At 47.6% G+C, this 13,354-nt stretch overlaps 1 protein-coding gene across 11 annotated transcripts in view; it reads right to left on the reverse strand.

Moving 5' to 3' along the window:
• LOC119978777 (ras-related protein Rab-44-like) overlaps window positions 1–13,354 on the reverse strand; it is a 217,278-nt gene that overhangs the window by 77,618 nt on the left and 126,306 nt on the right. For all 11 annotated transcript variants that reach the window (XM_038820647.1, XM_038820646.1, XM_038820648.1 and 8 more), the window contains 2 exons: window positions 12,930–12,987; window positions 11,565–11,749 (listed from right to left, as the gene is read on the reverse strand). In XM_038820647.1, the coding sequence (XP_038676575.1) occupies window positions 11,565–11,749; window positions 12,930–12,987 (243 nt within the window). The remainder of the gene's footprint in view (window positions 1–11,564; window positions 11,750–12,929; window positions 12,988–13,354) is intronic.

The raw sequence follows: 13,354 nt of genomic DNA on the forward strand, positions 1-13,354 counted from the left end.
AATACTGTGCGATCTGGTTGACTATCTCCTCTATGCGGGGGAGGGGGTACGCATCCAGTTGCGTGAATCGGTTAATTGTCTGGCTGTAGTCCACAACCATCCGATTCTTTTCCCCGGTCCGGACGACCACCACTTGCCCTCTCCAGGGGCTGTTGCTGGCCTCGATTATCCCTTCATTCAACAGTCGCTGGACCTCTGACTTGATAAACGTCGTGTCCAGCGAACTGTACCGTCTGCTCCTGGTGCCGATGGGCTTACAGTTAGGAGTGAGGTTCGCAAAGAGTGAAGGAAGGGCAGACGTTGAGGGTCGCGAGGCTGCACACCGTGAGGGGGGGCAAGGGTCCGCCGAACTGTAGGGTCAGGCTTTAGTCATTACATTGAAAGTCTAATCCGAGCAGTAGGGGGACGCAGAGGTGGGGAAGGATGTAGAGCTTAAAACGAGTGTACTGTGTGCCCTGCATCGCGAGATTGGCGATGCAGTACCCCCGGATCTGAACCAAATGGGACCTGGAGGCAAGGGAGATTGTTTGGGAGGCTGGGTAGGTGTGGAGGGTGCAGCGCCTTACCGTGTTAGGGTGGACAAAGCTCTCTGTGCTCCCGTAGTCGAAAAGACAGAGGGTCTCATGCCCATTGACCCTAACGACCATCATGGAGTTCTTCAGCTGTTTTGGCTGCAACTGGTCGAGGGTGACTGCGCCCAGCTGCGGGTAGTCTGTGTGGTCGGTGGAGTCACAAGAAGGCTTCCCCCATGAGTTGCACGTGTCGGGCTGGGGCGAAGATGGCGACCAAGATGGCCGACCCCGACCGCATGTGTCCCCTCACAGAACTCCCCCCTCCCCAAAGCCTCAAGGCCCTAAAACGATGCCTGGGGATGTTCTCCTACTACGCCCAGTGGGCCCCCAACTATGCGGACAAAGACCGCCCACTTTTTCAAACAACCACTTTTCCCGACGGATGAGGCCCGCGCAGCCTTCAGCCGCATCAAGGCCAATATCACCAAGGCCGCAATACACGCGGTGGATGAGTCCATCCATTTTCAGGTAGAGAGCGTGTCAGTTGGTGCTGGGGCTGGCGGCCAAGATGGCGGACCCCATGAGTTGCACGTGTCGGTCGGTGTTGGGGCCGGCGACCAAGATGGCGCCCCCACGTGTCGCACGATGCCGATGACGCATCTGACGGGGACGTTCCGGGCAGGCACGCAGCTGCATTGTGAGGTCTGTGGGGCTGCGAGTCCATGGGTCGGGCCTGGTGTGTTTTAGATTTCTGGGCCTTAGGCCGGCCCAGTCAGACTCTAGCCAAGTGCCCCTTTTTCCCACAATCGCTACACATTGCTGTTGATGTGGGTATTGGCCGTGGCCACAGAAGTAGCACTGCGGTTCCCCGGGCTGGGCTGGCAGATGCGCGGTACAGGCCTGAAACGTAGTTGGGTCCGATGGGGGTCACGACAAGGGTGTCCACGAGGGGTTCGGCAGGCCCGCAGGGAATGCGCTGAGGCTCTGGTAGGCCACCTCTAGTGAAGTCGCTAGCTTTACCATTTCCCGCAGGTCAGAGGTGTCGTTTTCCAGCAGGCGCTGCCTGATATAGTTAGAGCGACCCCCGCCACATAGGTGTCCCGGATCTGTGAGTTCATATGTTCCTCCGCCGTCACATCTCGATAGCTGCAGTTCCTCGCGAGTAGGGTCAGGGTTTCGAGATACTCGTCCAGCGATTCTCCGGCGCGTTGATGGCGAGTAGTGAGGTGGTGTCTGGCGAACACCTCATTTACGGGCTTCACGAAGTGTGCCTTGAGAGTTGCGACCACCGCCTCGTACATGGCCGCTTTCTCGATCATCACGGAGATTCGATTGCTCACCCGAGCGTGGAGGAGTCGCAGCTTGAGAGTCTCTGTGGGAGGCATTGTGGAAGAATAGAGGTAGGCCTCGAAGCATCGGAGCCAATGTTCGAATATTTCCTTGGCTTCGAACGCGCGGGCGTCGAGTTCGAGCCTGTCTAGCTTTAGAGCGGCTTCTATAGCGCTGTCGAAGATTAATAAATTGATATACCTTCAATTCACAGTGAGGCTGAGAGAGCGAGTGAACAGTAGGCTTTATTAGTCATGAACTTGCCTAGCCAGAGTCAGTAGTACATAATGAATGCCGCCCACAAGAGGCCGGCCTATATATGGCCCCGGTGTGGGCGGAGCCAGAGGCGGAGCCATTCCGGGGTTACAATACAGTACTTGAAAGCAGTTCATATCACCACTTCCAGGTCATAGGTCACAAGTTATGGTATCATGCATGCATTATGGGGAATACATTCACCACAGTTTCTTTTGTTGTTTAATGGGAAATTGTGTAGTTGTGTTAAGGGGTAATTATAAGCTGTTCTTTTTGGGTGTGAAGTTAAAAGTTTAATGTTGTATTTATATTAAAGATTTGTATTAGAAATATCAATACCGTATTTTTTTTCATGCAGCAAGTCATTCTTTCCACACAATCTTGAAATAAATTAAAATATTGGTGTTTCGGTTCAGTATCCTAGCCATGTTGGGGTCTGGTCTGGATCGTAATAGGAGGGAAGGGCGGCTCAGGGAGATTGTGAACTCTGAATTAGACAAACAGAGATAGAGAAAGATTGACTAGGACTTGTGCTTTCTGAAAAATACAAGTGTCATAATATCCACTCATGTATATAATGAGATGCAGACAGGCAGTGATTGACACGCAAGATGACCAATGAACACACAACACAGAACAACCAATCACCAGACAGGACACCACGACTATAAAGCCCACAGGGCATTAAGACACTCCCTCTCTCAGGACCCAGCTACTAAGACAGTCAGAGTGCACAAGCTAGTGAGCACTATCACCATGCGGTAGCTATTAAGTTCGGTCAAGCCAGTAAGAGGTCACCAATTGGATTAGTAGAGTGTCAACCCACAGCTGAACATGTATAGCAGTCCACTAGTTAAATAAAACAGTGTTGGCTTGTCTCCTGTGTCAGATGTCTGTTTCTAGCTTCACTGCACCCAGTTGAAGTCAACGTCGAACCAACCTGCCTCACACATCAACAAGTACACAGAATGGCTTGGAAAATTGGAGCTGTTTTCATCAGAAGAGAACAGAAAGGGACGGAGGAACTGGAATGATCTATGATCATGAACATAGATTGGAGGATGTGGAACAACTCAAATGGAGTGGATGTTAAATCTGTCAATCAGAGCATTGTGAAAATATTGTTTCATATAAACGAGTGAATTTGATAGGAGCCTTGAGTGTGGAGGAAGAGGGGGAACAGAGGGAGGAGCCTCGGGTGTGGAGGAAGAGGGGGAACAGAGGGAGAAGGCAATGTCAAAGACCAAAGTTTTAAACTTAAGAGTGGCAGTCTTCAAAATCATATGTTAATTGTCTGCAATAATTCCAGCTGAGTTATTAATCTGTAAATCCACAGACAAACAGTGGGAAATATTCAAAATGGACCTTGTACAAAACAAATACTGAATATACCCAACGGTAAAAGCTTCAATTGTGTAGTTACGTAACCCTGGTCAACAAACAAGGTGACAGGATTGAACTAATTGAAAAATGTGACACGATCACAAGGAAAAGTGTATATCGAGAAGAGTGAGGGAATCAGACGGGGATAGAACGAATACTTACATAGGCAGAAAAGGAAAACTGAAAGAATCAATCCAGGAATCTCAAAACAAACAGGAAATCTTTTCATTCATACATTGAAAGAAAGGGAGTGATGGGAGGGGGATGTACGTCCATTAAAGACAGGTGAGACCTGACGACCACTAAGGAAATGGTTGATGTTAAAGTACCGGTTTTGTCTCGGTTTTCAGTGCAGAGGAAAAAATTCAAAGGTCAGAGCAAGAAGGGAACCCAAAAATAAGTTAAATTGAAGAACTGATGGGATAAAGGCATGCATGAATGGAATGTCTGAATAGGTTCCATGTGCTGAATGGTCCATCACTGTTCCTCTGTAACATTGCTGGGCGAGAATTCAGGAATTTAAACTCTGAATCAGAACCTGCTGGAGTTTCTGCCCCATGGTGTTGTGGGAGTGAGAGATTGGAGGATAAAGCAGTTAATAATGTGCGTCCTGGGAAAGCAGCTGGAAGTGTGTGTGGCATGGGATTGGAGGATACAGGGATGGAAAATGACTCAGATGATCAAATGCTTCCTGGGACACAACACCTCGTGGGGATCTCTTACCCTTCTTTCTCATCTCTCTGAGCTGCTTCCTCCTGCTGAGCCACCAGCCGATCCTGGGCCTCCTGAAGCTCCTGTTGGATCTGCTGCAGCCGTGTCTCCTGCTCCCGATTGGTCAGTTTGAGGCTCTCGTTCTCAGTGATGGCCTCGTCCTGTTTACTGCGCAGAGAGACAAGCTCCGCCTGTAACTGGGAGTAAAATGTTGTATGTTTGTTCGGTCTCACAAAGAGGTTCTGAGTCTTTTGTAGTTGAACATTAAGTGTCCATTGAGAACACATGATTATGTACATGTACAGGGTATAGCCCAAGCTTTGAGCAAATTCCATTCTTGCTTGTACACAGGTCTCTGTCCAGGCCACAAATATCTAAAGACTCGTGTCATTACGTAGTCTCTTTACATACATAGAAAGATGCATACATAGAAAATAGAAGCAGGAGAAGGCCATTCTGCCTTTCATGCCTGCTCCGCCATTCATTATGACCAATATCAATTTATTAGTCATCGATAGCACTATGGAAGCCACTCTAAAGTCAGATAGGCTCTAACTCAACGCCCGAGATTCCACAAATTCACCACTCTCTGGGTGAAGACATTTCTCCTCACTACAGTTCTGGATTCCCCCACCATTGGGAATATTCTTTCTGAATCTACCCTGTTTACTGCTGTTAGAATTTGATAAGTTTCAACGAGATCCCCGCTCACTCTTCTAAACTCGCATCACAGTTTGGGCGGTACTGTATCCCAGTCGCACACAAACCCTTGCTATGCCACTTACCCTTGTACTACAGGTTGAACACATTTGGTCAATCCTCACACTTGATGAATTCTAAACAACGACCTTGACTATCTCCTATCGGTCTTGAATATCTCTCTCTCTGTCTACTTCACTCTACTCTCTCTGCTTCTCTCTCGCCCTCTCTTTCTCACTCTCTGCCTTCCTCTCCCTCTGTCTCTCATGTTTCCAACTTTCATATACCTCTCTACACATCGCTTAAGACATAATCACCGATGTGTTCATGGATTTCAGGATCCAAATCCCCACCTAATTTCACAGCCCAGCACACAACTGATTTATGGCTGAATTAGTGATTCCAGAGAGTAATCAGCACAAATGTTTTCAGCACATTCTCTCCTTCACTGACCTCCCAAATAACACAAAGAATCATAGATTCATAGAATTTACAGTGCAGAAGGAGGCCATTCACCCCATCAAGTCTGCACCGGCCCTTGAAAAAAAGCACCCGACTTAAGACCACACCTCCACCCTATCCCTGTAACCCAGCAACTCCACCTAACCTTTTGGACACTAGGGGGCAATTTATCATGGCCAATCCACCTAACCTGCACATCTTTGGACTGTGGGAAGAAACCTACGCAGACACGGAGAGAACGTGCAGACTCCACACAGACAGACACCCGAGGCTGGAATTGAACCTGGGTCTCTGGAGCTGTGAGACAGCAGGGCTATTGACTGTGCCAACCTGCTGCCCCATCGTCAAGCAGTAACTGATTATATCCTACAATTAACTCCTGACTACAGGGAACATTGAGAAAGTGATTGTTGCAAACAACAAACAGAAATGTGGCTAACTCTAGAAAATATATTACTCCTTCATAATAAACAACTCAATGAACATGAGTACATAGTGATGCTGATAATTTGAAGCATACATTTCATTCACATTACCCGGTCCATTTAAATTTATTTCCATTATTTCCCCTCCTCCCCCCATCCTAATTGTCACCCACAGTCAGTGTGACTCCCTCCCTGACAATCTGTCCCTGCTCACTGTCTGAACCCAGTGATGGTACATGAACCTTCAGTGCTCCCCGCCTGGCTATGATCCATGTCCTAGACACACATGAACAGTGACTGAATCATTTGATTTTCTCTGTGTCTATCCCTCATTACCTGTGGATCAGCTTGATCGGAAAGCCGTCCCTCATTGCTGGGAAATTGATCTTGTTTTCTGGAATAAAACCAAACAATCAGATAGATAGGGAGAGAGAGTCAGTGCCAGGCAGAAGGCTCACTCGAGATATTTGTTCACTTTTCAAATGATTTCATATGGATGTTGGTGTCACTGGCTTGGGCGGCATTTACTGCCATTTCCTAATTGGCCTTGAGGGGGTGGTGGTGAGCTGTCATCTTGAATCGCTGCATTCTATGTGATGAGGAGGTTCCAGGATTTTGACACATTGACAGTGAAAGAGAGGCGATATATTTCCAAGTCAGGATGGCGAGTGACTTGGTGTGGAACCTCCAGGTGTGGTGCTCCCAGGTATATGCTTCTATTGTCCTTCTAGGTGGTGGTCGTGGCTTTGGAAGGTGCTGTTGAAGCAACCATATGGGGCTTGCTGTAGAGCATCATATGGATGGTACACACGGCTCCTACTGTGCATCAGTGGTGGAGGGAGTGAATGTTTATTGTGGTGGATGCGGTGCCTATCTAAAAGGTGGCTTTGTCCTGGATGGTGCTGAGCTTCTCGAGTGTTGTTGGGGCTGCACTCATCCAGGCAAGTGGAGGGTATTCCATCACACTGCTGACTTGAGCCTTGTAGATGGTGGATTCCGTACCTGCCTCCCCGGACAGGCGCCGAAATGTGGCAACTGGAGGCTTTTCACAGTAACTTCATTGAAGCCTACTTGTGACAATAAGCGATTTTCATTTTCATTCATGTGGCTCATCTCGTGCAGTTTCTGGTCAATAGTAACTCCCAGGATGTTGATTGTGGATGATTTAACGATGGTAATGCCATTGAATATCCAAGGTCAATGGTTAGATTCTCTCTTGTTGGAAATGTTTATTGCCTGGCGCTTTGTATGGCATGAATGCTGCCTGCCAATTGTCAGCCCAAGGCTGGATATTGTCAAGGTCTTGCTGCATATGTACATGGACTGCTCCAATCAATGAGCATTTACAAATGGTGCTGAACATTGTGTAATCCTTGATGAGCATCCCTATTTCTGACCTTATAATGGAGGGAAGGTCTTTGATGAACTAACTGAAATGATTGGTCCTTGGACACTATCCTGAGGAACTCCTGCATTGATGTCCTGGGACTGAGATGATTGACCTCCAAATTAAAATGAAATGAAATGAAAATTGCTTATTGTCACGAGTAGGCTTCAATGAAGTTACTGTGAAAAGCCCCTAGTCACCACATTCCGGCGCCTGTTCAGGGAGGCTGGTACGGGAATTGAACCATGCTGCTGGCCTGCCTTGGTCTGCTTTAAAAGCCAGCGATTTAGCCCAGTGAGCTAAACCAGCCCCACAACCATCTTCCTTTGTGTCAGGTCTGACTCCAACCAGCAGCGGGGGGGGCTTTTCTCCTGATTCCCATTGACTCCAGTTTTGCTCAGGTTCCTTGATGCCACACTCGATTAAATTGTGCCTTGATGTCAAGGGGAAGTCACTCTCACCTCACCTCTGGAGTTCACATAAATTTTTCTGATTTTTACAGTATTCTTCTCTATTTAATACTAATGTATCTTCCATTTTTTTATCATGGATCCTTCTGAAAGTGTGTTTCCTTCTCACTGGCACATATCTTTACTGAGAGTTATTAAATACATTCCCAAATGTCTGTCACTGTATCTCTACTGTCCTACCTATTAACCTAGTTTAACAGTTCACTTTAGCTAGCTCAACCTTCATAACATTATTGTCTTTATTTTGCTTTAAAACATGAGTCTTAGACACTCACATCCATTTCAAACGGAACTCCAACCAATATTGTCACTGTACAACAGGTAGGTTGGTGGCAAGCGGGTCTAGAAGGTTTTCCCCTCTTGTTGGTTCCCTCACCACCTGCCGCAGCCTCAGTCCAGCAGTTACCTCCTTTAGGACCCAGCCAGCTCCGTCTGTGGTGGTACTACAGAGCCATTCTTGATGATGGACACTGAAGTCCCCTCCGAAAGGACATCCTGTGATCTTGCCGCCCTCAGTGCTTCTTCCAATGGGTGTTTGATATGGAGGATTCAATACACTGGGGTGGTGGGGTGCTGAGGAGATGGCAGCTGGTAATCAGCAGCACGCTTCCTTTTCCATATTTGTCGTCATGGGTCGACATGGGAATCAGAGCCAATGTTGGGCTCCTAGGGCCACTCCATCCTAACTGTACACCATGATGCCACCCACCACCTCTGCTGGCTCTTACCTACTGGTGGGACATGACATACCCGGGATGGTGATGTTGACATCTGGTACATAACGTTGGGTATGATTCAGTGAGTGTGACTATATCAGCCTGTTGCTTGACTGGTCTGTGAGACAGCTCTCCCAGTACAGGTACAAGCCCCTAGATATCAGTAAACTTCGCTTTGCTGGTTTAACTGGGCAGGGTGTGTCTTTGTTGTTTCCGGTGCCAAGGTCAATCTCAGTCGTCCATCTGCTTTTAGCCCTTTTTGGTTTTCTGCAGTGGTTTGGTATAATTAAGTGCACGCTAGTTATTTCATTGGGAAGTAAAGAGTAAACCACATTGCTGTGGATCTGGAGTCACATGTAGACCAGACCAGGTAAGGATGGCAGATTAGCTTTCCTAAAGGATATTAGTGAACCAGTTGCGTTTTTACAACAACTAATGATATTTCGCCATGACTGAGATGAGCTAAAATAGAGATATCTTGCTACAACAACTTAGGACGCTGGAGAGAACACACCAAGAGTGACACAAAATGTTGGGTCCTTAATTAAGGAGGGTTAGAGTTCCATTGGAGGCAGTGGAGGAAACGTTCACCAGATTGATCCCTGGTCTAAAGAAGTTGGCAATTTGAAGAAAGTTTGAGAGGTTGAAGCTGGACTCACTAGAGTTTAGAGCAATGGGAGGTGATCCTATTGAAACATAAGAATATGAGGTAAGGATGTTTCCTCTTGTGGGGCAATATAGCTTAACGGTCATGGTTCCAGAATAAGGTGTTATCTCTTTCCAAAGGAAATAAGGCAAAATTTCTTCTATGACAGTCGTGAATCAGTAGTATTTTCTGCCCCAGAGAGCAGTGGAATCTGAATCATTGAATATATTCATGGCCGAGTTGGATTTTTGAAGGAATTTATAAATGAATCAAGGGCTATGGGGAACAGGTGATGGTTTGGAGATGTGATCATCCATAACCTTACTGAATAGGGGGGAGGGGAGAGCAGGACCAAGGGGCTGAATGATCTCAACCTGCTCTTGTGTCAAATGTTCTTACGCTGCAGTGTGGGGTGTCATATGTAAAATAAGGATTTTGCCTTTATTTTCAGTGTAGAGGAAAAGGTTTGAATATCAGCGAGAGAAGTGAACCTAAAATAAACTAAAATGAAGAACTGATGGGATGAAGCCATGAATGAATAGAAGGTCTGAACAGGTTCCATGTGCTGAATGGTCCATCACTGTTCCTGTGTAACATTCCTGGGAGAGAATTCAGGAATTCAAACTCCGAATCAGAACTTGCTGGAGTTTCTGCCCCATGGTGTGTGGGAGTGAGAGATTGGAGGATAAAGCAGTTAATAATGGGCGTCCTGGGAAAGCAGCTGGAAGTGTGTGTGGCGTCGGATTGGAGGATACAGGGATGCAGAAGGAGTGAGATCAAATGGTCCTGGGACACACCTCATGGGGATCTCTTACCCTTCTTTCTCTCGCTGAGCTGCTTCCTCCTGCTGAGCCACCAGCCGATCCTGGGCCTCCTGAAGCTCCTGTTGGATCTGCTGCAGCCGTGTCTCCTGCTCCTGATTGGTCAGTTTGAGGCTCTCGATCTCATTGATGGCCTCGTCCTGTTTACTGCGCAGAGAGACAAGCTCCGCCTGTAACTGGGAGGGAGAAACACACAAAGGGAAAACATGCAATCAGCAAATATCAGTAAATCCTCTCATCATATGTATTTGAAACAACCTCTATTTATTCTCATCTCTCTCCGTCACTAATATTTCTCTCCCAGACTGTTTTTCTCTCTCACACAAACACACTTTCCAGACTTTCTTTCACTCCACCCCTCTATCAGAATCTAATCACTGCCCAAATCACTGCCTCACTCTCAAGATAAAGTATTTGACATCTCATTCCCCAACAAATTTCACATCAGAAAACCCTACTGGGAACCAGTGAGAATTTGGAGAGAAATTGACTTCACATCAATCACATCAAACAATTTCATCTCAATCCGTCCCCCCTCAAAAATGTCGTCTTCAGACGAGAACTGAATACCTGTTGCAATTAGTTCCTGAATACAGGGAACGTTAAACAAGGGTCAAACGTTTTTACAATGTGGATAATTTCTGTCTGCTGTGGACTTCCTTTCAGACAAGCTGCCCTCCTGCTGACAGTGAATCTGTTTGGAAGATTCTGTCTTTATTTCCCCCCCCTCGTCCCAATTCTCACCCACAGTCAGTGTGACTCCCTCCCTGACAGTTTGTCCCTGCTCACTGTCTGAACCCAGTGATGGTACATGAACACTCACTGCTCCCCCTCTGGCTCCGATCCATGTCCGAGATCTCAGTCTCAGACACAGACAGACAATCACTGAATCCCACCTTTTCCCTGCTGTGTCCATCCCTCATTACCTGTTGATCAGCTTCATCGGAATGCCGTTCCTCACTGCTGAGAGATGGATCCCGCTCTCTGGAATAAAACCAAATAATCAGACAGGCAGGGAGAGAGTGTCAGAGACAGACCGGGGCTCACTGGACATGTTAACCTTTCCATTTCCTCACTCCCCAGCCCCTCAATCCCAGAGCAGGTTCCCTGTTCCTGTTGTTCATCAGGAATTTCCTGGGATTGGGAAGCACTGACATGCACGGTTTCATTGTGAGGCTGTACATTAATGTTCCCACTCTCCCTGTGTACAATATGTTTGGGTCTGTACGCAGTTTGTGGATTTTTAGGCAGCTCAGGGGGTGTATACGCCGTGCACAGGGTGTGTACACAGCCTGTGAGGGTTGTGTACACAGCGTGGCAGGGTTGTGTACACAGCGTGGGAGGGTTGTGTACACAGCGTGGGAGGGTTGTGTACATAGCGTTGGAGGGTTGTAACACAGCCTGGGAGGGTTGTGTACACAGCGTGGGAGAGTTGTGTACACAGCGTGCGTGGTTTGTGTACACAGCGGGTGAGGTTTGTGTACACAGCGGGTGAGGGTTGTGTACACAGCGGGTGAGGGTTGAGGACACAGCGGGTGAGGGTTGAGGACACAGCGGGTGAGGATTGTGTACACGGCGTGTGAGGGTTGTGTACACGACACGTGAGGTTTGAGGACGCAGGCGCGCGAGGGCTGAGGAGACAGGCACGCGAGGGGTGCGGACACTGCGTGTGAGGCGTGCATACACAGATTCTGAGGGGTGTATACACAGTCTGTGAGGGACAGTGTGTGAGGCACAGTGTCTCGTACCCTTCTTTCTCCTCTCGCTGAGCTGCTTCCTCCTGCTGAGCCACCAGCCGATCCTGGGCCTCCTGAAGCTCCTGTTGGATCTGCTGCAGCCGTGTCTCCTGCTCCTGATTGGTCAGTTTGAGGCTCTCAATCTGAGTGATGGCCTCGTCCTGTTTACTGCGCAGAGAGACAAGCTCCGCCTGTAACTGGGAGGGAGAAACACACAAAGGGAACACATTCAATCAGCAAAAAGCAGCAAATCCTCTCTCCAAAAGTATTCTATACAACCTCTATTTATTCCCATCTCTCTCTGTCTCTAATATCTCTCTCCGAGTCTGTTTTTCTCTCTCACATGTACATACTTTTCCAGAGTTTCTTTGACTCCATCCCTTTACCAGAATCTAATCACTGCCTCACTTCCAAGATGAAGGATTTGACATCTCATTCCCCAAACTCAATTTCACATCAAAAAACCAACAGTCCTGATGGAAACCAGTGAGAATTTGGAGAGAAATTGACATCATATTTATCACATCAAACAATTTCATCTCAATCCGTCCCCCCTCGAAAATGTTGTCTTCAGACAGGATTTGAATACCTGTTGCAATTAGCCATCAATTCAGCGAACACGTGTAGTTGGATCTGAACAGAGGCTTTAATACACTTACAACAGAGCCAGCCTATTCGTCGTTGAACTTGAGATGAACTGGCAGGCTGGCTCTAAGGCACTGATCTTTATACATCGGTCCCAGGGGGAGGAGTCCTGGGCGGAGCCAATGGAGGAGCCCAGTACAAACTCTGGGGTACTCCCAGAGTGACTCCCCCTGCTGGTCGGATAGCGCAACTGCACTTACAATGGTGGATAGTGAACATATATACACGGAGTTATATTGGCAACTATATACAGCATTGATCTTACAACGGAGAGATAACGAACATATATACATGGAGTGATATTGGCAACTATATATAGTGTGAATCACATTCACCACAATGTTGTCTTCAAACAGGAATTGAATACCTGTTGCAATTCGCTCCTGAATAGAGGGAACGTTAAACAAGGGTCAAACGTTTTTACAATGTGGATAATTTCTGTCTGCTGTGGACTTCCTTTCAGACAAGCTGCCCTCCTGCTGACTGTGAATCTGTTTGGAAGGTTCTGCCATTATTACCCCTCCCCCCCCTCCCCCGTCCCAATTCTCACCCACAGTCAGTGTGACTCCCTCCCTGACAGTCAGTCCCTGCTCCCTGTCTGAACCCAGTGATGGTACATGAACCCTCACTGCTCCCCCTCTGGCTCCGATCCATGTCCCAGATCTCAGTCTCAGACACAGACAGACAATCACTGAATTCCCACTTTCCCATGCTTTTTCCATCCCTCATTACCTGTGGATCAGTTTCATCGGAACGCTGTTCCTCACTGTTGGGAGATCGATCCCGCTCTCTGGAATAAAACCAAATAATCAGACAGGCAGGGAGAGAGTGTCAGAGACAGACCGGGGCTCACTGGACATGTTAACCTTTCCATTTCCTCACTCCCCAGCCCCTCAATCCCAGAGCAGGTTCTCTGTTCCTGTTGTTCATCAGGAATTTCCTGGGATTGGGAAGCACTGACATTCATTGTTTCATTGTGAGGCTGGACATTAATGTTCCCACTCTCCCTGTGTACAATACATTTGGGTCTGAATGCAGTTTGTGGATTTTTAGTCAGCTCAGGGGGTGTATACGCAGTGCACAGGGTGTGTACACAGCCTATGAGGGTGTGCTCACAGCGTGAGAGGTGTGTACAAGTTTGTGAGGCATGTGTACAC

Source organism: Scyliorhinus canicula, chromosome 15, assembly GCF_902713615.1.
Source record: "Scyliorhinus canicula chromosome 15, sScyCan1.1, whole genome shotgun sequence".
In the NCBI taxonomy this organism is placed as follows: Eukaryota; Metazoa; Chordata; class Chondrichthyes; order Carcharhiniformes; family Scyliorhinidae; genus Scyliorhinus; species Scyliorhinus canicula.